Below are 27,777 nucleotides of genomic sequence, written 5' to 3' on the forward strand. Positions count from 1 at the left end.
TTCTACACCTGCATTGCTTGCTGTTTGGGGTTTTAGGCTGGGTTTCTGTACAGCACCCCCGACATAAGAAGGGCTTTATAAATACATTTGATTTGACTTGTTGGTGCAAAACTGACATAGTTGATGAGCTTGGTCATTGCCGTCAGTTCAATTGAAAAGGCATGTGTTGGAGTCTGGGGTTAGGCTGAAAACTCTATGCTTCTATGTCACCTGCCCCAGTAAGGAGACACGTGGATTATAAATGTCAAGAGGAGTCAGAGTAGAAGGAAGGGAGAAGAGGAGAAGAGGAGAAGGAATAGGAGAAGGAAGAGGGAACATGAGAAGTAGAGAGAAGAGAAGGAAGAGGAGAGAGAAGAAGGAGAAGGAAGAGGAGAGAGAAGAAGGAGAAGGAAGACGAGAGAGAAGAGAAGAAGTAGAGAGAAGAGTAGAGAGAAGAGGAGAAGTAGAGAGAAGAGGAGAAAGAAGAGAAGTAGAGAGAAGAAGGAAGAGGAGAAAGAAGAGAAGTAGAGAGAAGAAGAGAGAAGGAAGAGGAGAAGTAGAGAGAAGAGGAGAAGTAGAGAGAAGAGGAGAAAGAAGAGAAGTAGAGAGAAGGAGAAGTAGAGAGAAGAAGGAAGAGGAGAAAGAAGAGGAGGAAGAGGAGAGAGAAGAAGGAGAAGGAAGAGGAGAGAGAAGAAGGAGAAGGAAGAGGAGAGAGAAGAGAAGAAGGAAGAGGAGAGAGAAGAGAAGAAGTAGAGAGAAGAGGAGAGTAGAGAGAAGAAGAGAAGTCGAGAGAAGAAGTAGAGAGAAGAAGGAAGAGGAGAGAAGAGGAGAAGTCGAGAGAAGAAGTAGAGAGAAGGAAGAGGAGAAGTCGAGAGAAGAAGTAGAGAGAAGAAGGAAGAGGAGAAAGAAGAGGAGAAGTCGAGAGAAGAAGTAGAGAGAAGAAGGAAGAGGAGAGAAGTGGAGAAGTCGAGAGAAGAAGTAGAGAGAAGGAAGAGGAGAAGTCGAGAGAAGAAGTAGAGAGAAGAAGGAAGAGGAGAAAGAAGAGGAGAAGTCGAGAGAAGAAGTAGAGAGAAGAAGGAAGAGGAGAGAAGAGGAGAAGTCGAGAGAAGAAGTAGAGAGAAGGAAGAGGAGAAGTCGAGAGAAGAAGTAGAGAGAAGAAGGAAGAGGAGAAAGAAGAGGAGAAGTCGAGAGAAGAAGTAGAGAGAAGAAGGAAGAGGAGAAAGAAGAGGAGAAGTCGAGAGAAGAAGTAGAGAGAAAAAGGAAGAGGAGAAAGAAGAGGAGAAGTCGAGAGAAGAAGTAGAGAGAAGGAAGAGGAGAAGTCGAGAGAAGAAGGAAGAGGAGAAAGAAGAGGAGAAGTCGAGAGAAGAAGTAGAGAGAAGAAGGAAGAGGAGAAAGAAGAGGAGAAGTCGAGAGAAGAAGTAGAGTGAAGAAGGAAGAGGAGAAAGAAGAGGAGAAGTCGAGAGAAGAAGTAGAGAGAAGAAGGAAGAGGAGGAGGAAGAGGAGAGAGAAGAAGGAGAAGGAAGAGGAGAGAGAAGAAGGAGAAGGAAGAGGAGAGAGAAGAAGGAGAAGGAAGAGGAGAAAGAAGAGGAGAAGTCGAGAGAAGAAGTAGAGAGAAGAAGGAAGAGGAGAGAAGAGAAGTGAAAGATGAGAAGGGGAAGGAATAAGACGGAAAGTATAAGAGATGGATAAACTACAAACTGGTGATCTGAGGGAGGAAGAGGAATATGAAAGGAGAAAGAAGAGGAGGAAGAAATGTGTCTTACTGGTGATCTGAGGGAGGAAGAGGAAGATGAAAGGAGAAAGAAGAGGAGGAAGAAATGTGTCTTACTGGTGATCTGAGGGAGGAAGAGGAAGATGAAAGGAGAAAGAAGAGGAGGAAGAAATGTGTCTTACTGGTGATCTGAGGGAGGAAGGGGCCCAGCAGCTTGGCTCGTTTCTTCTCATAGCCCTTCTGTGTGATGTCACCTAGCAGAGAAGAAGAGAAGAAGATACACACACGTTAGTCAGTCACCACATTAACACTACCAACAAGACACACAGTCACCAGTCAGTCACCACATTAACACTACTATCAATCAACAACACGCACAGTCACCAGTCAGTCACCACATTAACACTACTATCAATCAACAAGACACACAGTCACCACATTAACACTAACATCAATCAACAAGACACAGTCACCACATTAACACTAACATCAATCAACAAGACACACAGTCACCAGTCAGTCATCACATTAACATCAATCAACAAGACACACAGTCACCACATTAACACTACTATCAATCAACAAGACACACAGTCACCAGTCAGTCATCACATTAACATCAATCAACAAGACACACAGTCACCACATTAACACTACCATCAATCAACAAGACAGTCACCACACTAACACTACCATCAATCAACAAGACAGTCACCACACTAACACTACCATCAATCAACAAGACAGTCACCACACTAACACTACCATCAATCAACAAGACAGTCACCACACTAACATCAATCAACAAGACAGTCACCACACTAACACTACTATCAATCAACAAGACAGTCACCACACTAACACTACTATCAATCAACAAGACAGTCACCACACTAACACTACCATCAATCAACAAGACAGTCACCACACTAACACTACCATCAATCAACAAGACAGTCACCACACTAACACTACCATCAATCAACAAGACAGTCACCACACTAACACTACCATCAATCAACAAGACAGTCACCACACTAACACTACCATCAATCAACAAGACAGTCACCACACTAACACTACCATCAATCAACAAGACAGTCACCACACTAACACTACCATCAATCAACAAGACAGTCACCACACTAACACTACCATCAATCAACAAGACAGTCACCACACTAACATCAATCAAGACATAGGACCTGGAGACGACCTAGAAAGAACAACTCTAAAGTCTGTCTAGTCATCACACTCCCCCTGTATTGTTCCTGCTTCATTGACAGGGATAGACATGAAATGAGAAGGGAGACAGAGGACATCATGTATAGAAGTGTGGGGACCGGGAATCCACCCCACGGGGGGACCGGGAATCCACCCCACGTAGGCGGGGGACTGCACCCCACGGGGGGACCGGGAATCCACCCCACGTAGGCGGAGGACTGCACCCCACGTGGGGACCGGGAATCCACCCCACGTAGGCGGGGGACTGCACCCCACGTAGGGACTGTGAATCCACCCCACGTAGGCGGAGGACTGCACCCCACGTAGGGACTGTGAATCCACCCCACGTAGGCGGGGGACTGCACCCCACGTAGGGACTGTGAATCCACCCCACGTAGGCAGGGGACTGCACCCCACGTAGGCAGGGGACTGCACCCCACGTAGGCAGGGGACTGCACCCCACATAGGCAGGGGACTGCACCCCACATAGGCAAGGGACTGCACCCCACGTAGGCAGGGGACTGCACCCCACGTAGGCAAGGGACTGCATAGGTACCTAGAGCAGTGACTATAACCACTGGACCAAACTCAGGCATCATAATACACTTCTGAAACCTTCCAGGGGATGTGCGGTCAGCTTTGGGGGTTTGGCCCCGAACAACACTCCCACTACTGCACAGAGTAAATCCACACATTCCCTAAACTCCCCCAAAAACCACACACACATATCCCCTTGTGTGACCAGCGATAGCATCACAGGGAGCGGTAGGAGTGGGGTAAGTCGAAAGGCTTGCACACATTGCACCAAACACCCACCCCCCACATGAGAAAAAGTGGCCCCTCAAAGCCAACAAGTGCCTGCCCCCCGGTGTCAGGCAGCTCAGAATAGAGGAAGATAAACATGTGATGAGAGACGTGTTGGTCAGGGAAGTGAGAGAGAACATAACACAGTGTTTCAAATAACAATGGAAAGAGAGATAGAGATGGAGAGGGACAGGATAGAGGGGAGGAGGAGAGGGAGGGGGGAAGGGGGAGAGGGACAGGATAGAGGGGAGGAGGAGAGGGAGGGGGGAAGGGGGAGAGGGACAGGATAGAGGGGAGGGGGAGAGGGACAGGATAGAGGGGAGGAGGAGAGGGTCAGGATAGAGGGGAGGAGGAGAGGGAGGGGGAAGGGGGAGAGGGACAGGATAGAGGGGAGGAGGAGAGGGACAGGATAGAGGGGGAAGGGGACAGGATAGGGGGGGAAGGGGAGAGGGAGGGGGGAAGGGGGAGAGGGACAGGATAGAGGGGAGGAGGAGAGGGAGGGGGGAAGGGGAAAGGGACAGGATAGAGGGGAGGAGGAGAGGGAGGGGGGAAGGGGGAGAGGGAGGGGGGAGGAGGAGAGGAACAGGATAGAGGGGGAAGGGGAGAGGGAGGGGGGAAGGGGGAGAGGGACAGGATAGAGGGGGAAGGGGACAGGATAGAGGGGGAAGGGGAGAGGGAGGGGGGAAGGGGAGAGGGAGGGGGGAGGCGGAGAGGGACAGGATAGAGGGGGAAGGGGAGAGGGAGGGGGGAAGGGGGAGAGGGACAGGATAGAGGGGAGGAGGAGAGGGACAGGATAGAGGGGGAAGGGGGAGAGGGAGGGGGAAGGGAGAGAGGGAGGAACAGGATAGAGGGGGAAGGGGGAGAGGGAGAAGGGAGGAGGAGAGGGAGGGGGAAGGGGGGGAGGAGGAGAGGGACAGGATAGAGGGGAGGAGGAGAGGGACAGGATAGAGAGGGGAGGAGGAGAGGGACAGGATAGAGGGGAGGAGGAGAGGGACAGGATAGAGAGGGGAGGAGGAGAGGGACAGGATAGAGAGGGGAGGAGGAGAGGGACAGGATAGAGAGGGGAGGAGGAGAGGGACAGGATAGAGAGGGGAGGAGGAGAGGGAGAGGATAGAGAGGGGAGGAGGAGAGGGAGAGGATAGAGAGGGGAGGAGGAGAGGGAGGAGGAGAGGGACAGGATAGAGGGGGAAGGGGAGAGGGGGGAGAGGGACAGGATAGAGGGGAGGAGGAGATGGGGAGGATAGAGGGGGAGGAAGGAGAGCGAGGGGGGAGGAGGAGGGGGACGGGATAGAGGGGGAGGGAGGAGAGAGAAGGGGAGGAGGAGGGGGACAGGATAGAGGGGGAGGGAGGAGAGGGAGGGGGAGGAGGAGAGGGACAGGATAGAGGGGGAGGAGGGAGGGGGAGGAGGAGAGGGACAGGATAGAGGGGAGGAGGAGAGGGACAGGATAGAGGGGGAGGAGGGAAGGGGAGGAGGAGAGGGACAGGATAGAGGGGGACGGGATAGAGGGGGAGGGAGGCGAGAGAAGGGGAGGAGGAGGGGGACAGGATAGAGGGGGAGGGAGGAGAGCGAGGGGGAAGGAGGAGGGGGACGGGATAGAGGGGGAGGGAGGAGAGAGAAGGGGAGGAGGAGGAGGGGGACAGGATAGAGGGGGAGGGAGGAGAGGGAGGGGGAGGAGGAGAGGGGGAGGATAGAGGAGGAGAGGGAGGGGGGAAGGGGGAGAGGGACAGGATAGAGGGGAGGGGGAGAGGGACAGGATAGAGGGGAGGAGGAGAGGGTCAGGATAGAGGGGAGGAGGAGAGGGAGGGGGAAGGGGGAGAGGGACAGGATAGAGGGGAGGAGGAGAGGGACAGGATAGAGGGGGAAGGGGACAGGATAGGGGGGGAAGGGGAGAGGGAGGGGGGAAGGGGGAGAGGGACAGGATAGAGGGGAGGAGGAGAGGGAGGGGGGAAGGGACAGGATAGAGGGGAGGAGGAGAGGGAGGGGGGAAGGGGAAGAGGGAGGGGGGAGGAGGAGAGGAACAGGATAGAGGGGGAAGGGGAGAGGGAGGGGGGAAGGGGGAGAGGGACAGGATAGAGGGGGAAGGGGACAGGATAGAGGGGGAAGGGGAGAGGGAGGGGGGAAGGGGAGAGGGAGGGGGGAGGCGGAGAGGGACAGGATAGAGGGGGAAGGGGAGAGGGAGGGGGGAAGGGGGAGAGGGACAGGATAGAGGGGGAAGGGGGAGAGGGAGGGGGAAGGGAGAGAGGGAGGAACAGGATAGAGGGGGAAGGGGGAGAGGGAGAAGGGAGGAGGAGAGGGAGGGGGAAGGGGGGGAGGAGGAGAGGGACAGGATAGAGGGGAGGAGGAGAGGGACAGGATAGAGGGGAGGAGGAGAGGGACAGGATAGAGAGGGGAGGAGGAGAGGGACAGGATAGAGGGGAGGAGGAGAGGGACAGGATAGAGAGGGGAGGAGGAGAGGGACAGGATAGAGAGGGGAGGAGGAGAGGGACAGGATAGAGAGGGGAGGAGGAGAGGGACAGGATAGAGAGGGGAGGAGGAGAGGGACAGGATAGAGAGGGGAGGAGGAGAGGGAGGAGGAGAGGGACAGGATAGAGGGGGAAGGGGAGAGGGGGGAAGGGGGGAAGGGGGAGAGGGACAGGATAGAGGGGAGGAGGAGAGGGGGAGGATAGAGGGGGAGGAAGGAGAGCGAGGGGGGAGGAGGAGGGGGACGGGATAGAGGGGGAGGGAGGAGAGAGAGAAGGGGAGGAGGAGGGGGACAGGATAGAGGGGGAGGGAGGAGAGGGAGGGGGAGGAGGAGGGGGACAGGATAGAGGGGGAGGGAGGAGAGGGAGGGGGAGGAGGAGAGGGACAGGATAGAGGGGGAGGAGGGAGGGGGAGGAGGAGAGGGACAGGATAGAGGGGAGGAGGAGAGGGACAGGATAAAGGGGGAGGAGGGAGGGGGAGGAGGAGAGGGACAGGATAGAGGGGAGGAGGAGAGGGACAGGATAGAGGGGGACGGGATAGAGGGGGAGGGAGGCGAGAGAAGGGGAGGAGGAGGGGGACAGGATAGAGGGGGAGGGAGGAGAGCGAGGGGGGAGGAGGAGGGGGACGGGATAGAGGGGGAGGGAGGAGAGAGAAGGGGAGGAGGGGGACAGGATAGAGGGGGAGGGAGGAGAGGGAGGGGGAGGAGGAGGAGGGGGACAGGATAGAGGGGGAGGGAGGAGAGGGAGGGGGAGGAGGAGAGGGGGAGGATAGAGGGGGAGGAGGGAGGAGGAGAGGGACAGGATAGAGGGGGAGGGAGGAGAGGGAGGAGGAGAGGGTCAGGATGGGGAGGGAGGAGAGGGAGGGGGGAGGAGGAGAGGGACAGGATAGAGGGGGAGGAGGAGAGGGTCAGGATGGGGAGGGAGGAGAGGGAGGGGGGAGGAGGAGAGGGACAGGATAGAGGGGGAGGAGGAGAGGGACAGGATAGAGGGGGGAGTCGAACAGTCTACTCCAACCAAATGGAGAGGCCTTAGAAGCTGCCTCCAGCTGTACAAAAGGTAATTAAAATACAGCACCATGTGTATGTAAAGAATGATAAAACACGAAAAGAGCACAAAATGAAGCTTCTTATGGAAAATCAAGAGACACTTTTTGCTGACTATAATAAAAATGGGAACATCAGCAACCTCATCTTCCACACAGACCATCCCTGGCTATATTAGCACACTACCGAGGGGTGGAAACTCAGGATACTAGACAACGAGGACTCTGAGTCAGCTAATATAAATCTCTGTAAGTCAGGAACAGTATTGGTACAAGGCAACCCCAAACAGTTTCTGCGGGACTTTCACCTAATCAAAGAATTAGCTCAGCAGGAGAAGCTCTCCCTTGAGAAAGATACCCCACCCCGAGCAGGTCAGACCAGACCCCACAGACAAGCAACCCCAAGCGGAAAGTCAACCTCCCCGTACGTACAGAGTACTAACCCCTCATTGAAATGAAGAATACATTAACCCAGCTAATGGTAAGGCAGGTGGAGCTGGAACGGCAGGTGATTACACCCCAGTCAGCCCAGACAAGTCCAGCACAACAACACCCCCTTAACTCGACCTTGGAGAGCTGGAGGTGGAGAGAGACATATCTGCACTCCAGACTGTGGTGAGTCAACTTCAACAGGAAAAAATAGCAGGAGAAGAACAGAGCACTAGAGGAGAGGATCCGACTGCTGGAGGAGAGGGTGAGGGGGATGGCGTGTGACAGAGAACAACCCACTAGAGAGGTGGGCAGCCCCACAGAGAAGCCGGCAGAACAAGCCCACCTCAGCTTCCGACAAAAGTCTCGACACCACAGCAGAATAGTCCAACCCAGACCCTGACCACGCAAACATCACAGCAGAATAGACAAATGAAGAACCCCAAGCCCAGGGGATCTCACCCCCTCTGAGCTACCCCCCCCGACAACCCCTAGACCTTCTGTCTGAGGACCAACTAGGGTCACCCAGCCACATAATAATAAACACAGGCACAAACCACCTGAGAACACAGCAGGAAAGGGTGGCCGTAGCACTCAAGGGAGTGATTGAAAAAGCTTCTCCTAAGGGATTAGATCATCCCTGCTACCACGAAAAGACAGCTACCATACAGCGGGTAAACACAAGTATTTCCCGTGACTGTGCCTCAAAACCAAATGTTTACCTGGCCCACCACTCCACCCTGGACTTGAACAGCTTTTATGACCAGGTCCACCTAGGGCTGGGCCATATGGCCAAAATCTCATATCCCAATAAAGGTCATTTAATATCCCGATAACGATACATATCACAATATAGCACATTTTCTGTCAATTCAATGAATAAATAGTTTATATAAAATGACCACATGTAAAGGCCTATTACTTATTACATTTTGAATTATATAAATAAAAAGGTACTTAGTCATATTTTATTGTTTATTTTATTTAGAACCTGTGCAAATTTTCAATTAAGCATGTAACAAAATCTAAAATGGTAAATAGAAAACACTTCAACTATAGTTGCAAACCAAATAAATATAGGCATAAAATATATATATTTTTTGGAGGCTTGCCTGTTTTGCATGTTATTTTGGCATTAATACGTGTACATATCAATTTGCATGTGGTACCTTGGGTTGAATGTTACCACCAACTCACGAAACCCCCGTTTCCCGACCGTGTAAATTGGGGCCATGTCTTTACAGATGTAAGTTGTAACTGCAGCTGTTCTCTCCTTCCATCTTCATGGTTCTTTGCCATATGCTGTGCCGCGGGCAAAAGCCTGTTGCAACGTCTGAGTCGGGGGTTTGTTCTGAGCAATCAACTGTACTTTTTTGGGTCTCATCCGTAGACTCTTTCCGTTGTGTTTCACATGATTCTTGCGTAGGTGGTAAAAGAGGTTAGTGGTGTTTGAGCTTGTTGTCGAGACCGGCCTGCTGCATATTTTATAGAGGACAGTTTTCTGGTCCGTGCCAGACTTTTCATACCCAAACCACGTCCATGCGACCGAAGTTGCCCCTCTTTTAGGTATGAGCTCCATGTCTCCATGCTCTGTGTCAAATTCACTCTCCTCCATGTTTGTTTGTGTTGCAAATGTCCTTCCACACGTCACGCAAAGCATTGTCCAATTGACAAAAAAATATTGCCGTAAAGAGTGTGATTTGCGACAACAAAATAAATGAACGAGCATAATATGAAACGATAGACGTAATAATATATATAATCGTCATATCGCCCAGCACTAGGTCTACCCATGCAAGGCAGCACTGCCCACCTTCGCCCGGACTCTAAAGGACATTTCTCTCAAACGCAGCCCCAACACTTCACACAGGAGCAACAGATCCATAGACACCCCGCCCAGACCAGCGAGACACTCTTCCCCCGGACCTACACAGAGACCACAATACCACCAGCCACATCCACACCCAATCAACCACCCCCCCAAGTTAACCATGCCCACACCCCATTTAGGCCTCCTCTGATCAGACCTATGCCCCTCCTGCCCACCCCATGCATCCCACCCCCGTAACGAGGGCCTCAGCATGGAAGTCACACATACTGCCAGGCCGTGAGCGGGCAAACAGGCCCAACCCCCACTCTTACACTAGCCAAAGCGCCAATTGCATGTACCAGATGCTCAGCAGGCTCTGCTCACACTTACTGGCCTGAGGTCAAACCACACAACCAACAACATTGGACACTTTATGGTAGAGGTCGACCGATTAATCGGAATGTTATGAAATCAAGTTTTCATAACAATCGGAAATCTGTATTTTTGGGCGCCGATTTGCCAATTTCTTAATATTTGTATTTAATCTTTATTTAACTAGGCAAGTCAGTTAAGAACACATTCTTCTTTTCAATGGCGGCCTAGGAATGTTGGGTTAACTGCCTCGTTAAGGGGCAGAAAGACAGATTTTCACCTTGTCATTTCGGGGGATGCAATCTTGCAACCTTACATTAACTAGTCCAACGCAATAACAACCTGTCTCTCTCTCATTGCATTCCACAAGGAGACTGACTGCCTGTTACGCAAACGCAGTAAGCCAAGGTAAGTTGCTAGCTAGCATTAAACTTATCTTATAAAAAACAATCAATCATAATCACTAGTTGATGATATTACTAGATATTATCTAGCGTGTCCTGTGTTGCATATAATCTGACTGAGCATACAAGTATCTAAGTATCTGACTGAGCGGTGGTAGGCAGAAGCAGGCGAGTAAACATTCATTCAAACAGCACTTTCATGCGCTTTGCCAGCAGCTCTTCGTTGTGCGTCAAGCATTGCGCTGTTTATGACTTCAAACCTATCAACTCCCGAGATGAGGCTGGAGTGACAAGAGCAAAAACAGAGCAAACTAGAATGCTACTTGGCCCTAAACAGAGAGTACACAGTGGCAGAACACTGACCACTGTGACTGACCAAAACTTAAAAGAAAGCTTTGACTATGTACAGACTCAGTGAGCATAGCCTTGCTATTGAGAAAGGCCACCAAGGCCACCGTAGGCAGACCTGGCTCTCAAGAGAAGACAGGCTATGTGCACGCTGTGCACAAAATGAAGTTGAAACGGAGCTGCACTTCCTAAAATCAGGCCAAATATATGACCAGAGAGACACATATTTCCCTCAGATTACACAGATTCACAAAGAATTCAAAAACAACCCAATTTTGATAAACTCCCATATCTACTGGGTGAAATACCAGTGTGACATCACAGCAGCAAGATTTGTGACCTGTTGCCACAAGAAAAGGGCAACCAGTGAAGAACAGACACCATTGTAAATACAACCCATTTTTATGCTTATTTATTTTCCCTTTTGAACATTGTTACAACACTGAATATATACATAATATGACATTTGTAATGTCTTTATTCTTTTGGAACTTCTGTGAGTGTAATTTTTACTGTTCAATGGATTGTTTTTTTTCACTTTTGTATCTACTTCACTTGCTTTGGCAATGTTAACATGTTTCCCATGCCTATGAAGCTCCTTGAATTGAATTGAGAGATAGGGAGGGAGAGGCATAGGGGGAGAGGAGGAAGAGAGGAGGGAGAGAGAGGGAGGGGGGGGACAGAGTGAGAGAGGGGGAGATGGGAAAGAGTGAGAGAGGGAGGAGGAGAGGGAGAGAGAGTGATAGTTCAAAATCCAGAAAAAAGCTGTTAAATTCTACAACCACCTAAAAAGGAAGCGATGCCTACAAATTCCATCACAAAGCCCTCGACTACAGACAGAGGAACCTAGAGAAAAGTCCCCTCAGCCAGCACAGAGCCCCAGGACAGCAACACAATTAGATCAACGAAATTGAGAAAAGACAAAAAACTAATTGGACACACTAGAAATAATTAGAGCTGGGCGATATGGCCCAAACATCATATCACTGTCTTTGTTCTTCTGTTGACATATAACAGTATAATGGTAGTTTATGATTGTTGAATAATACACGTTTTATGAGTATGGGCAACACATACATTCTAAGTGATTTCAAAATGGCTTTCTCCCGTCCGGTAGTTTTATGCTGTTCAATTCAACCAAAATTCAACCAAAACTCATTTGAGATAATTTCCACACTGCCACGTAGGGCTGCACGATATGGACAAGAAAACGAGGCCTTACTTCTTACCAAAATGTTAGACTTGCGATTTAGATCAAAACACTTGGGTGAACTGTTGGAATCATGGAACGAGAATGTTTATTCTAATTCTATAGTTAGAATATAAATAATAGTGGGCACTTTGAATACAGTGTTGTTTGACATGACAACAAATGAAAATGCCAGGGAGGAGTTATTGTGACAGGGTAGGAACCAAAGTGATGGTCAGCATTTCCTAGGGTACCCTATAATCTGTTTCTTCATGTAGCCAACATATACATGCTTCGCCTATTCCGCTTTGATTTAGAATATACTGTTGAACAAACATGCTGATTTAGGCCTACACCAGCACTGGTATCAGGATGTATTAGCTAGCTACGCTTGCCTTGACTCAGTACATTGATTAGCTAGCTAGCCACCTAACTAGTGATTAGCAGCTAACACAATTTGTGTTTCTTAAATCAGCAAACAACCTAATATTGCCATTATAAAGCGCCTGAGGTTTTATATTAAGAAGCAAAGTGGAAACATCATTGTCATCAACATTGTTGCATGTGCTGCATTCACCATGCAGACAGAAAGCAAGTGTCTGGTGGTTGAGGAACAACGAACGCGCTCCTTGAGTGACAGGGGGTGGGGCTAGGTCTGTGAGGAAAGCAGCCTGGTGAGAGAGCAGAAAGAGATGACTCAAGTAGTGTTGTAAACTATGAAAATAGACATTACCCACGGCATAGCACCTTCTACAAACCATACGTTCAAATACCGTTATAGAAGGTAAAGTAGAAATCCAAAACAGTCTGTGCATCAATACCGGTATATCGTCAAATATGATACACCACCCAGCCCTGGAAAGAATCAACCAAAAACTGAGCAAATTGGAAGAATGTCTGGCCCTAAACAAAGAATACAGTCACAGAACACCTGACCACTGTGACTGACCCAAACTTAAGGAAAGCTTTGACTATGTACAGACTCAGTGAGCATAGCCTTGCTATTGAGAGAGGCTGCCGTAGGCTGACCTGGCTCTCAAGAGAAGACAGGCTATGTGCTCACAGCCCACACAATGAGGTGGAAACAAAGGTATGGCCACATTAGAGACACATATTTCCCTTAGATTACACAGATCCACAAAATAATTAGAAAACAAATCAAACATTGATAAACTCTCATATCTGTTAGATGAAATACCACAGTGTGCAGTCACAGGAGCCAGATGTGTGACCTGTTGCCATGAGAAAAGGGAAACCAGTGTAGCACAAACAATATTTCTCATTTATTTTCCCCTACTATTCGTACTACAACTATTTGCACATTACTAAAACAGTGTACATAGCTCATAATATAACACTTGAAATGCCTAGATTGTTGTTGTTTTTTACCTTTTTGAGTGCAATGTTTACTGTTATGAACATCGGTTTTGCTGATGCTGTTTTTTGTTTCTTCTCACCTTTTGTTTAGTGTTTATTTCACTTGCTTTGGCAACATAAACGTATGTTTCCCATGCCAATAAAGCCCCTTTGAATTGAATAGAGCGTGAGTGTGAGTGTGAGTGTGAGTGTGAGTGTGAGTGTGTGAGTGAGTGAGTGAGTGAGTGAGTGAGTGAGTGAGAGAGAGAGAGTGTGAGTGAGTGAGTGAGTGAGTGAGTGAGTGAGTGTGAGAGAGAGAGAGAGAGAGAGAGAGAGAGAGCGAGAGAGCGAGAGAGCGAGAGAGCGAGAGCGAGAGGAAACCCAAAGTTCAACAACGGGTGTTGTGTGTTTTGTGTTGAAGGCACTAACAGCTCTTTCCCTCGCCCTGTTTGACATTCCTTAGTGGAACAACTACTATTATCACAGAACTACTGCAAAGGTTTTTTTTTTTAGGTGACACATTCATTTTGTGAGATGTGAACTTTTAAAATATATAAAAAAGTGAGGAAGGGCAGGAAGTAGAATGAAATACATTAGTGACTGAGTGTGAGGTGGAAACTGAGCTGCACTTCCTAACCTCCTGCCAAATGTAGGACCATATTAGAGACACATATTTCCCTCAGATTACACAGATACACAAAGAATTTGAAAACAAATCGTATTTTGATAAACTCCCATATCTATCGGGTGAAATACCAGTGTGACATCACAGCAGCAATATTTGTGACCTGTTGCCATAAGAAAAAGGTCAACCAGTGAAGAACAAACACCATTGTAAATACAACCCATAGTTATGTTAATTTTCCCTTTTGTACTTTCACTATTTGCACATATGACATTTGAAATGTCTTTATTCTTTGTGTAATGTTTACTGTTGCATTTTTATTGTTTATTTCACTTTTGTTTATTAGTTAGAAGCTGTTTAGCAGGGCTCTTGGACCTAGAGCAGCCTCTTGGACCTAGAGCAGCCTCTTGGACCTAGAGCAGCCTCTTGGACCTAGAGCAGCCTCTTGGACCTAGAGCAGCCTCTTGGACCTAGAGCAGCCTCTTGGACCTAGAGCAGCCTCTTGGACCTAGAGCAGCCTCTTGGACCTAGAGCAGCCTCTTGGACCTTGCTACTGTGGCAGACAGTGGGATCCAGGCTGTATCATATCCGGCCGTGATTTGGAGTCCCATTGGGCGCCGCACAACTGGCTCAGTGTCGTCTGGGCTTGGCCGTAATTGTAAATAAGACACCCAGGCCTGGAGCAGAGTGCTGTTGGGTCATTAACTGAGACAGAGAGAGAGAGTCTGTACTGTAACAACGACAACAAGCAAAGACTGGCACTGCCACACAGCACCACATCCACAGACACCCAGGCCCAGAGCTGGGAAGACAGCACCGCCTGCACCACACCCCAGACCCAGAGCTGGGAAGACAGCACCGCCTGCATCACACCCCAGACACCCAGGCCTGGAGCTGGGAAGACAGCACCGCCTGCATCACACCCCAGACACCCAGGCCTGGATCTGGGAAGACAGAGCGGGAAATGACCCGGGCAACATGGGCAAGTCTACATCACCAACTGTTTGTGAACAACACTTGCTGCAATTTGTATGTATTAGAGTCCAGAAGGCAGGATATGAGCATCTCGCCTGCCACAAGCAGCTTCCAGTGTATTGAGACTACAGGAATGCATTCCAAATGGAACTTCATTCACAGCCTCAAATAGTGCACTACTTTCACCAGGGCCCATAACGCTCAGGTCAAAAGTAGTGCACTATATAGGGAATAGGGTGCTATTTAGACACAAACTAGAGGAATGTGTTGATGGGAAAACAGTCTCCTAACTGACTGGGGCCAACTGGCTCAATGGGCAAACTACCTAAACATGAGTAAATTACACAATTAAAACACCATCATAACATAACTAAGATTATCATACCCCTCATAACACAAGATTATCATACCCCTCATAACACAAGATTATCATACCTCTCATAACACAAGATTATCATGCCCCTCGTAACATAACTAAGATGATCTTGCCCCTCATAAGATGATCATGCCCCTCATAAGATGATCATGCCCCTCATAACTAAGATTATCATACCCCTCATAAGATTATCATGCCCCTCATAACTAAGATTATCATACCCCTCATAACTAAGATTATCATGCCCCTCATAACTAAGATGATCATGCCCCTCATAACATAACCAACAGAGGTAGTAATCTCACTGGTGGGGAGAGGGGAATTCTTCTTACCAAACCATGTGACCTTTGTTTTGAAGGTGTTCAGAACAAGGTTAGAGGTTTTCTGATCCACACCACTACTTTTTCTTTTTAAAGGTATCTGTGACCAACAGATGCATATCTGTATTCCCAGTCATGTGAAATCTATTGATTAGGGCCTAATTCATTTGTTTCAGTTGACTGATTTCCTCATATGAACTGTAACTCAGTTGCATGTTTCATTTATATTTTTGTTCGGTATAAATGTAACACAATACATATTTAGTAACAGTGCATCTTTTTTCGTTTTAGAGCATGAATGCATCTAACAATGTATCCTCTGTGTTGTTCTTGAGGCTGTGGTTGAAAGTGACAATTGATGTCATCTGTTTTTTTAAATCTGGTCTGTCTTGTCTTTTTTTTTAAAGCATATATAGCCTACCATCTATAACGCAAGTATGGGTTTTCAGACACAGCCAGTATTCATATGCTAGTAGCCAAGAGGTGTAATTTGACTGTGCTTCCTGGTTCAGAACCCTGTTTCAGCACCATGTCAATCATGTAAAGCAGTCAGTCCTCGCACCCAGTGTGTGTTCCCTGACCACACTGCAGCTAGTTGTGTGAGGACAGAGGACAAAAACACCCACCGAACACCCTGTAAATGGAAATACATTTGCTAAAATTTTATAATTACTCCTGTCGAAACAGAAATACAAATAAAAAGTATTGAAAAGACTTCACCAGAATGCATGACTTAGACGGATGAGGAATCAAGGATCCTCAGCTTCTTTTTAAAAAATGGCTGTGGATTATTTCAGATCACAAGCTCGTAAACCTGTTTGGGACGGACGCAATTTGGGCAGCAAGCGTGGCAATAAGCCTAGCTGATTATTGAGTTGCGGCTGTAAGTGAAAAGCATCTAATATGTGTGTGAAGATGTGTCTCGAGTAGAATTTCAAATGTTGAGACAAAAAAGGGAGGGGTGTGTGGCAAAGATACAGGCAAGTCTCTCTACAGAATGGCTCTGTGGACTGCTCCATGTGACCAATGAGCATATGTCTGGTTTCTTTGTCCTGAAAATGTTGAGGGATTGCACGTGTGTGTGCCTGAGCATGCTTAGGAGTACCTGGCCTGCTGCGCGGAAATGTAGGAAAGTGGTTTTTAACATCTATTGCAGATTATCTATTAAAACTATAGTTCTTCACAGTAAGCAAGTTTAAAAATCTCTACAACCATCCTCTCGATAATCACCAATCCTTGGTGTGAAAGAGCAATGGACGACGGTGTATCAATGTGTTCTTTGTGACAGAGTGATTCGCATGACTTAACTTTTAGATTTTAACCATGTGACAATGATTGAGAAACGAAAATGTTATTATGTAAATGAAACTGTTCCATGAAAATGCACATATGAAAATCCTAACTGGCAAGCAGAACAGTAGAAATGGTAGGGTAAAATGTAAGCTGCACCGCCTAAGTCTTTAGAAAATAATTGGTGGGATTTTGCCTACAGGCTACTTTGATGCAAGGTAAGAAATGCCTCATAATATGAAATAAAACATTTAGGTTTTAAACAATTAAGTATCTTTTCAAAATGCATACAGCCTCCAGCTCACACCTTAAAGAGGTGGATGACACACTGTTAGCCTGTTGCCTGCAGTTGAATTGTGAATGTGAGGTGCACTTCAATAACCATTTGAGAAATACAAATAAAAGCTATTTTTAAAATCGTGCACAAAAAAGGTTTTAAGACGCGATTGTATTTAGAATTGTTGTGCAATGAATGGGCTGATAAAAGCATGTTTCACTCCAGCAGCAACCAGCTGAGGAGCTGCAGGAGAAATCCCTCTGAAAAGAGGCTCTGTGTGCTGTGCACATGTGATAGTTGTGTTGGATAAATGAGATGCACACAGAAAATACACACAGGACAATTTAATTCCACACAATTATGCAAATTAACCTGTAGACCGATAAGCATGATGTGTATTTACATCGACTGGTATTTCCATCAATGAATAAAAAGCATTATTTTTCCAAATGTTGTTTTCTCTCTATCATTTTGACCGACAACAGCTTTAATAAATCAGCTTTTCATTTTTTATATTATTGGGCCAAAAGCTGTCAATTGCCGGCTAATGGAAACCCTGACACACACACACAGGGGGTGACAGGAGAGGAACTAGCCACCCATAGATTGATATTTTTAGCTCATCTCTGGCGACAGCATACAGACATGACAGTAGAACTTCCATCACCATTAGATTCAGACTAAGCCAACATGTTGTTTTCTCAGCTCAAGAGATCATTGTTCATTATTGCCAAGCCAACTAGGCATTTGAAGCACTAGCAGTCCCTGGATGGTCATTAATAGAAGCTCTGGCTGGGGTGTGCAGGCCCACATGGTAGATGAACTTGTATCACCTCACCTTTAACAGGTTTTAAACAGATTATCTTCAACATGTTTACAGATCAAGAGGGAGCCTCGGACTAAATCTTTGCCAAACCAAATCAGGCATTTGGCACATTCCCTGGATGGTAGTGGGTGGTGGTGTGAAGATTTGTCCTATTTGTAGTTACGTTGAGCTCATCTGAACAGAAAGGATAATTCGTTGTTCTGATTGAAATAGCCTTCAGCCCTGGCCTGTATCACTTTATATTAATACTTCAACATGACTACAGTGAAACAGGCCCAATCCCCAGCCCTCCTCCTCATTTTCCACTGTCCCTTGGTGGGGGAGTGGCACTCGAAAACTGATCAAATAAATGGTAGGGAGAGCTAAATTAGGCCTATGGAATGGTACATTACGACATCTCTCTCACACATCAGAAAACGGACAACGGTAATTCATTTAAGACAAGCCTTGTGTTTTTCACAATGCCTGTACTAATGGCAATAATAGCTTTCCTTAAATTTCCCACCCAAACAAATATACTAAACTCAGCAAAAAAAGAAACGTCCCATTTTCAGGACCCTGTCTTTCAAAGATAATTGGATTTTTAAAAGATTAACTTCACAGATCTTCATTGTAAAGGGTTTAAACACTGTTTCCCATGCTTGTTCAATGAACCATAAACAATTAATGAACATGCACCTGTGGAATGGTCATTAAGACACTAACAGCTTACAGACGGTAGGCAATTAAGGTCACAGTTATGAAAACTTAGGACACTACAGAGGCCTTTCTACTGACTCTGAAAAACACCAAAAGAAAGATGCCCAGGGTCCCTGCTCATCTGTGTGGACGTGCTTTAGGCATGCTGCAAGGAGGCATGAGAACTGCAGATGTGGCCAGGGCAATAAATTGCAATGTACGCACTGTGAGATGCCTAAGTCAGCGCTACAGGGAGACAGGACAGACAGCTGATCATCCTCGCAGTGGCAGACCACGTGTAACAACATCTGCACAGGATTGGTACATCCAAACATCACACCTGCGGGACAGGTACAGGATGGCAACAACAACTGTCTGAGTTACACCAGGAACGCACAATCCATCCATCAGTACTCAGACTGTCCGCAATAGGCTGAGAGAGGCTGGACTGAGGGCTTTTAGGCCTGTTGTAACGCAGGTCCTCAACAGATATCACCGGCAACAACGTCACCTATGGGCACAAACCCACCGTCGCTGGACTAGACAGGACAGGACTAGCAGATGTGGACTGGCAGCTTAAAAGGACTGGCAAAAAAGTGCTCTTAACTGACGAGTCGCGGCTTTGTCTCACCAAGGGTGATGGTCGGAGGAAGGAGTGAGCGTTACACCAAGGCCTGTACTCTAGAGCGGGATCGATTTAGAGGGTCCATCATGGTCTGGGGCGGTGTGTCACAGCATCATCGGACTGAGCTTGTTGTCATTGAAGGCGATCTCAACGTTGTGCGATACAGGGAAGACATCCTCCTCCCTCATGTGGTACCCTTCCTGCAGGCTCATCCTGACATGACCCTCCAGCATGACAATGCCACCAGCCATACTGCTTGTTCTGTGCGTGATTTCCTGCAAGACAGGAATGTCAGTGTTCTGCCATGGCCAGCGAAGAGCCCGGATTCTCAATCCCATTGAGCACGTCTGGGACCTGTTGGATTGGAGGGTGAGGGCTAGGGCCATTCCCCCCAGAAATGTCCGGGAACTTGCAGGTGCCTTGGTGGAAGAGTGGGGTAACATCTCACAGCAAGAACTGGCAAATCTGGTGCAGTCCATGAGGAGGAGATGCACTGCAGTACTTAGTGCAGCTGGTGGCCACACCAGATACTGACTGTTACTTTAGATTTTGTTCAGGGACACATTATACAATTTCTGTTAGTCACATGTCTGTGGAACTTGTTCAGTTTATGTCTCAGTTCTTGAATGTGGAACTTGTTCAGTTTATGTGTCAGTTGTTGAATCTTAAGTTCATACAAATATTTACACGTGAAGTTTGCTGAAAATAAACGCAGTTGACAGTGAGGACGTTTCTTTTTTTGCTGAGTTTATATAAATATTACCCTGGTTTATAGACCCTGGTTCAATCCCGGGCTGTGTCACAACCGGCCGTGATTGGGAGACCAATAGGGCGGTGCATAATTGGCCCAACGTCATCTGAGTTAGGGAAGGGTTTGGCCAGGGTAGGCCGTCATTGTAAAATAAAAATGTGTTCCTAACTGACTTGCCTAGTAAAATAAAGGTTTGATTAAATAAAACAACTACAATCCAATAGAATAGAATACAGTATATACAGATGAGATGAGTAAAGCAGTACGTAAACATTATTAAAGTGACTAGTGTTCCATTATTAAAGTGGCCAGTGATTCCATGTATATGTATATAGGGCAGCAGCCTCTAAGGCGCAGGGTTGAGTAGTCGGTTGGTAGCTGGCTAGTGATGGCTATTTAACAGTCGGATGGCCTTGAGATAGAAGCTGTTTTTCAGTCTCTGTCCCAGCTTTGATGCTCCTGTACTGACCTCGCCTTCTGGATGATAGCGGGGTGAACAGGCAGTGGCTCACATGGTCGATGACCTTGATCTTTTTGGCCTTCCTGTGACATCGGGTGCTGTAGGTGTCCTGGAGAACAGGCAGTGTGTCCCCGGTGATGTGTTGGGCAGATACTGCCATCCTCTGGAGGGCCCTGTGGTTGTGGGCGGTGCAGTTGCCGTACCAGGTGGAGATACAGCCCGACAGGATGCTCTCAATTGTCTTAGGGGCCAAGTCTAATTTCTTCAGCCTCCTAAGGTTGAAGAGGCGTTGTTGCCCCTTCTTCACCACACTGTGTGGGTGAATCATTTCAGATTGTCAGTGATGTGTATGCAGAGGAACTTGAAGCTTTCCACCTTCCCCACTGCGTTCCTGTCGATGTGGATAGGGGCTGCTCCCTCTGCCGTTTCCTGAAGTCCACGATCAGCTCCTTCATTTTGTTGAAATTGTGGGAGAGGTTATTTTCCTGACACCACTCCACCAGGGCTCTCACCTCCTCCCTGTAGGCTGTCTCGTCATTGTTGGTAATCAGGCCTTCTACTGTTGCGTCGTCTGCAAACGTGATGATTGAGTTGGTGGCGTGTGTGGCCACGCAGTCATGGGTGAACAGGGAGTACAGCATCCTTGCGGGGCCCCTGTGTTGAAGATCAGAGAAGTGGAGGTGTTGTTTCCTACCTTCACTGGGGGTGGTCATCCTCTGTGGAGTAGTACTGAAGCAGGACGTTCATTCCATAGCAGTTTGACATGTAACAGACATATGTCTGTCACTCAGTCCTTACCATTGTAGCTAAAACAATTAAAACCACTGTTCTGAACTAATATTTATTCTAAACGTTTTAGGGTCCATACACAGAGCAGCTACATAGTTACACATCCATAGAATACAGGTCTCTTTATCCTGCACTACACACTAAGCAAGAAAATAGTTAGCTATGGCTATGTTACATGCATTGGCAAATATCTTCAATCTCTAACATTACTACAATAAAGAAAAATGATAAGTGATTGACTTCTTTTTTATTTTTATTTATGAACAGCAAGGAAAGCTTACAAAATTGTACATTCAATTTGAAGTAAATGCTTTAGCTAGACTCTTTACATCCTTTGGATGTCACTAGATGACATCCTGATTTGCTGAAGGGTCCCTAAAACATTAAACATGAATTAAAATGTCATACAAATGTCAAAACGGCCATATAGCAAGCTAAATGTATAGCTAGTTGGCTAATGTTAGCTAGTCAGCTAGCTTGTGTGAGCGTACCAAGTAATTGGGCATTACTCTAAAGCGGGAAGGTGGAATAAACGAGTCAGGAGTAGGTTTTCTTGATTGAACACAGTTCTCTATTGAGGGCATTGGGTCAACACAAACACTCCAACATAATCAATGAAAATCTTCCAAGGAAAAACATACATCTTCTTCTCCAGATGAAACAAGAACATAATAGGATTATCTTTAAACTACAACAAAAGTCACGGGATTGTCACCGTCTTAGTGGTTCTTCCTGGATAGCTCCTCTCTCTCGGTGGCCATCTTCCAGAGATAGTTTTTTTCCCCCCTCCTCTGCTGGTTCTATACTCTCTCTTATAGGGGAATGAGAATATGTCTACTATCCGTGAGCCCAGCCTGCCCTCTTGTGGTCCTTCCACACTTGTTAAAATAGCAATTTTCAAATGTACTTTATGACCCAAAAATATGCCTAAATGTGTTTCTATACATTATCTAACATTCCTCTTAAAAACTTATTGTGACTCTCAAACCCGGATCCGGGAGAGTAATCATCGCCTGACACAAATTAGCATAACGCAACGGACATAAATCTTCCTAGAAAATATTCCTATTCATGAAAATCACAAGTGAAATATATTGGAACACAGCTTAGCCTTTTGTTAATCACCCTGTCATCTCAGATTTTCACAATATGCTTTACAGCCAACGCTAGACAAGCATTTGTGTAAGTTTATCATAGCCTAGCATAGCATTATGCCTTGCTAGCAGCAGGCAACCTTGTCACGGAAATCAGAAAAGCAATCAAATTAAATCGTTTACCTTTGATGAACTTCAGATGTTTTCACTCACGAGACTCCCAGGTAGAGAGCCAAAGTTCATTTTTTTCCCAAAATATTATTTTTGTAGGCGAAATAGCTCCGTTTGTTCTTCACGTTTGGCTGAGAAATCGGCCGGAAATTGCGGTCACCACAACGGCGAAAAATATTCCAAATTAGCTCCATAATATCGACAGAAACATGGAAAGCGTTGTTTATAATCAATCCTCAAGGTGTTTTTCTAATATCTATTCGATAATATATCCGGCGGGACAAGTTGTTTTTCAGGAGGACCGATTGGAGTAATGGCTACCTCTGTATTTTACGCAAGAATCTCTCTCGGAGCCACCATGTGACCACTAACGCAATGTGGCCGCCTACGGCTATTCTTCAACAGAAATGCGTAAAACTACGTCACAATGCTGTAGACACCTTGGGGAATACGTAGAAAGCGTAAGCTCGTTGATGGTACATTCACAGCTGAATAGGGAGTCATTGGAACGCAGCGTTTCAAAACCTGGGGCACTTCCGGATTGGATTTTTCTCAGGCTTTCGCCTGCAACATCAGTTATGTTATACTCACAGACAATATCTTTACAGTTTTGGAAACGTTAGAGTGTTTTCTATCCAAAGCTATCAATTACATGCATATTCTAGCATCTTTTCCTGACAAAATATCCCGTTTAAAACGGGAACGTTTTTTTTTCCAAAAATGAAAATACTGCCCACTAGCACCAAGAGGCTAACTGACTTGCCTAGTTAAATAAAGGTAAAATAATAATAATTAATACTATCACATCATGACAGTAAATCACCATTATTCACCCAGCTGCTAGAAGGCGAACAGTTAGACAACGGGTATAGCAACAAGCAAGAAGGTGCATTTAGTTACATTCTAAACCTTCACTGACTGACTCAGCAATTTACAAGATCTGCAAGTAATAATGAAGTGGATTGTTATCCAGAAGAAGGCTCAGGCTAGTCATGTAAGCATCTGTGAGAAAACAATGATCAACGGTTTTTGTGTTGAGGAAGCGTGTTGACAGTGTGGGAAAGTGGGACTGGAGGATGAACAGTAAAGTGTGGAGGGATGGAAACTTCTATTCAAATGGAGTTGTGGATGATTGGTAGAACGATGCAAGGCCGAGTGGAGGAGTCGTCTTGAGCTGTAGATGAGTGGAATTTGCTGAAGTGAGAGCCTGGGAATCTGCTGTGCTGCACTGCAGGGGTTGAGGATGGAGTGGGAGGAGGAGAATTGGAGAGATTTCTCCCTTCCTATAGCCTGGCTAGGTCACTGCAGCCTAGAGTCAGGTGCAGAACAGAGCAGGCCTCTCCTCTCTCCCACGCCCCATCATAGCTGGGGTCTACTGCTCATAAATCAGGCCTAATCTGGAGTGGGCTCAGCAAACATGGCAGCCAGACCCTGATGACATATCATGACAACACATTCTTATTTTCAATGACAGCCTAGGAACGGTTGGTTAACTGCCTTGTTCAGGGGCAGAATGACAGATTTTCACATTGTCAGCTTGGGGGATCCAATCTTGTAAACTTACAGTTAACTAGTCCAACGCTCTAACCACCTGCCTCTCATTGCACTCCACAAGGAGCCTGCCTGTTACACAAATGCAGGAGAAACCATACCTAACCATAAACACCAACGCCTTTCATTAAAATCAATACACAGAAGTATAGATTTTTAAACCTGCATATTCAGCTAAAAGAAATCCAGGTTAGCAGGCAATATTAACCAGGTGAAATTGTGTCACTTCTCTTGCGTTCATTGCACGCAGAGTCAGGGTATATGCAACAGTTTGGGCAGCCTGGCTCATTGCGAACTAATTTGACAGAATTTTACGTAATTATGACAAAACATGGAAGGTAGTGCAATGTACCAGGAATATTTAGACTGATGGATGCCACCCGTTAGATAAAATACCGAACGGTTCCGTATTTTAAATAATAAACGTTTTGTTTTCGAAATGATAGTTTCCGGATTCGACTATATTAATGACCAAAGGCTCGTATTTCTGTGTGTTACCTTACAAATGGTATAGAGAGAAATAGTCCTATAAATACTATATTAACCTAAAACCTCTTCCCTTGGAATATTATAGTCTCATGTTAAAAGGAACCACCAGCTTTCATATGTTCTCATGTTCTGAGCAAGGAACTCAAACGTTAGCTTTTTTACAAGGCACATATTGCACTTTTACTTCTCGTTTCATTATTTATTTGAGGTTGATAACTTAATATAATACATCAATAAAAATCTATTTAAAATAAGTGTTCATAAAGTATTGCTGTAATTGTCATTATTACAAATAAATAAATAAATAAATAATATATATATATTTTAATTTTTATTATTATAAAAACTTTTTATTTTTGTTTTATTTTAAATCGGCCGATTAATCGGTATCGGACATTTTTGGTCCTCTAAATCGGTATCGGCGTTGAAAAAACATAATCGGTCGATCTCTAAACACAACCCACTACAACAGACTACCACTGGCTACTACATAACACAACCCACTACAACAGCACTAAGACTACCACTGGCTACTACATAACACAACCCACTACAACAGACTACCACTGGCTACTACATAACACAACCCACTACAACAGCACTAAGACTACCACTGGCTACTACATAACATAACCCACTAAAACAGCGCTAAGACTACACTAGCTGACAATAACATGACCAGTTCAGCTGGTATTCAGGAAGCGACTAAGACTGGACTAAATTGTCACTACCGATTATCAGACATTTCCTCTAGGCATACTTCAAATGTTACACAAGTTAGGCTGTACATGTTGTTACTATACAATATTAGCCCTCCTATTCCAACCAATGAAAGGCTAAAACAAATCATGTATGTTGTACAGTACAATGCTCCAGCCTACTGAACTTTTCCTGACTTTTTAAACCACATCCATTCAGTGGTTCCATTCCCTTTGTTCTCTGGAGAGTTGAATTATGGGGGGTACACACACACCTCTGAGGCCGACATAAAGGATAAGGATCAGAGCTCAGGACTGAATTTTCACAAACCCTGTAAGGGAACATCAGTCCATAAAGACTTACAACTTTGTTGAAATCAACAAGTAACTTCCTAAAATGTATCCCCAGGGAAGGAAGAGGCTTACAGTAGAAAGATAACAACATTGTTGAAATCACAACCAACGGATTCCTAAAGATTTTCCCTAGGGATATAAGCTACACATAGGTTGTGTAGTGTCTAAACTTTCTCTGCTATCAAAATCAGCCCTACAACCCATGAAGTACACATGAAATTACACAAACCCAGTAACGAATCATACGTCAATAGGGATTGAGAGAGATAAAACATTGTTGAAATCAGCCACAGGATTCCTTTACACATATCAACAAGCTCACAGTCCAGTGTGTTGTCCAGCATCCATTCAGACATGGCTAAAACCCATGACATACACACTGGTTTCATATTTAGAAAGTGACCAACTGCTGAGAAAATGCTCAGTGCTCTCTCCACACCCTCTCAAACAATTCACACTAATGACCACATCCAGGGAGCCTAGCCCACTGTTTGGGAGACAGAGCAAGGGAGGGAGGGGCAAGAAAGAGAGGATGAGAAAGGGAGGGAGAGAGAGAGAGGGAGCGAGGATAACAGGACGCCGGAGGGGCAGATAGATTCCAGAACATTATCGGTTGGCACATTCTGACAACAGGGTCATGTTCATTAGGCACCAAATGGAACAAAACGGACTGAAACAGGGATGGACTACTAACTAGGTCTAGTTTTTGCTTTCTGATGCACACCGATTTAAATGTTTTGTTTACGGTACATGCCCTAAAGAACACAACCCAGGCAAAGACAACAAGGCTGTAGTTTATAGAGCCATTGGGTGACCCTCAAACGGCACCATAGGGCCCTGGTCAAAAGTAGTGCACTATATAGAGAATAGGTTGTATTTGGGATACAGTCATTGAGTAAGGCTACATGCACACAATAATGTGATTTTTGTGAACGTGGCATAAAATGTACTTTTTGGTCCACCAGCCACAGTGACAGGTACATTCTAAAATCTACCAGCCACTCAGATTTTTTTTACCAGCCAAAATTAAAAAAATTGCTGTAAAAATTACTCCAACAAAACCCACCAAAACAGATGAGCATGCTTTGTAATTTTTAAAGTTGAAACTCAAACAGAGAAAAACAACCAAGCTTGTGAACAAAACTAATTAAATAGCCAAGAAACACAAGGACCAAGTCTCACTTCAGTAGACTTTCGTTTAAAGTAAATTAGACCAATTAGCCCCAAGCCAGGCAGTGATTCAGCGCAAGGTGGAATTGGCTATAGTTTATCAGCTATGAAACAAAACGGCGAAAATGATTTGAAAACAGCTACTGCAGCATTTATTTGACTATAAATGTGATCATACTTGACTACTCGTATTCAGAAATGTGAGTGAAATGCTCGCACTGTGGAGCCCTGACCACCCACCAACGTGGTTGATGAAATAGACATCTTACCCGACAATGCCAAAATCTACCCGCATTTGGCAGGTGCTAATTTTACCTGCCCCGATTGGGAAGAGTCAGATTAATATTATAGTTGGATTTAAATGTTTACATGCTTTGCAAAAATAACGATTTCCATAATAATTCTGTTTACATGGACACATCTGAAATCAGACTACCTGATGGGACTCAATGTCACACTGACCCTCCCGGCTGTCTGAGACATGTAAATCAGAGAACGTGACAGTTGCATTTTAGTAACACAATGCCTCTCCTCTCTGCAGTGATGATAGATTTGTAACTTGTAAAATCTGGGTGTGAGTGAGTGACTGGCATGTAGTGGTTATAGTGGTGGTAGGTGTCAGCACATGCCTACAGGAATCCGCTAGGCCTCTGACCTACTCCAAGGCAGTTTGGTTTAGCACAGGGGTGGGAAAACGTTCTGACTCGAGGGCCATATCAGTATTTCGAAATTCAACAGAGGGTCACTGAATTTTTGGGGAGCGACTTGTTTGTCATAATCAATTACAACGCATCACTCAATATAGATCCATTACGACGCACCACTCAATATAGACCCATTACAACGCACCACTCGATATAGATCCATTACAACGCACCACTCGATATAGAACCATTACAACGCACCAAAAACATACTACTCGATATAGATCCATTATAAAACATACTACTCGATATAGATCCATTACAACATACTACTCGATATAGATCCATTACAACATACTACTCAATATAGATCCATTACAACATACTACTCGATATAGGTCCATTATAAAACATACTACTCGATATAGGTCCATTATAAAACATTCTACTCGATATAGATCCATTATAAAACATACTACTCAATAT

At 45.8% G+C, this 27,777-nt stretch overlaps 1 protein-coding gene across 2 annotated transcripts in view; it reads right to left on the bottom strand.

Moving 5' to 3' along the window:
* The window catches only part of LOC110532734 (disco-interacting protein 2 homolog B-A), a 96,972-nt gene that overhangs the window by 54,689 nt on the left and 14,506 nt on the right, over positions 1–27,777 (bottom strand). For both annotated transcript variants that reach the window (XM_036988801.1, XM_036988802.1), the window contains exon 2: positions 1,873–1,944. In XM_036988801.1, the coding sequence (XP_036844696.1) occupies positions 1,873–1,944 (72 nt within the window). The remainder of the gene's footprint in view (positions 1–1,872; positions 1,945–27,777) is intronic.

This window comes from Oncorhynchus mykiss, chromosome 9, assembly GCF_013265735.2.
Source record: "Oncorhynchus mykiss isolate Arlee chromosome 9, USDA_OmykA_1.1, whole genome shotgun sequence".
NCBI lineage: Eukaryota > Metazoa > Chordata > Actinopteri > Salmoniformes > Salmonidae > Oncorhynchus > Oncorhynchus mykiss.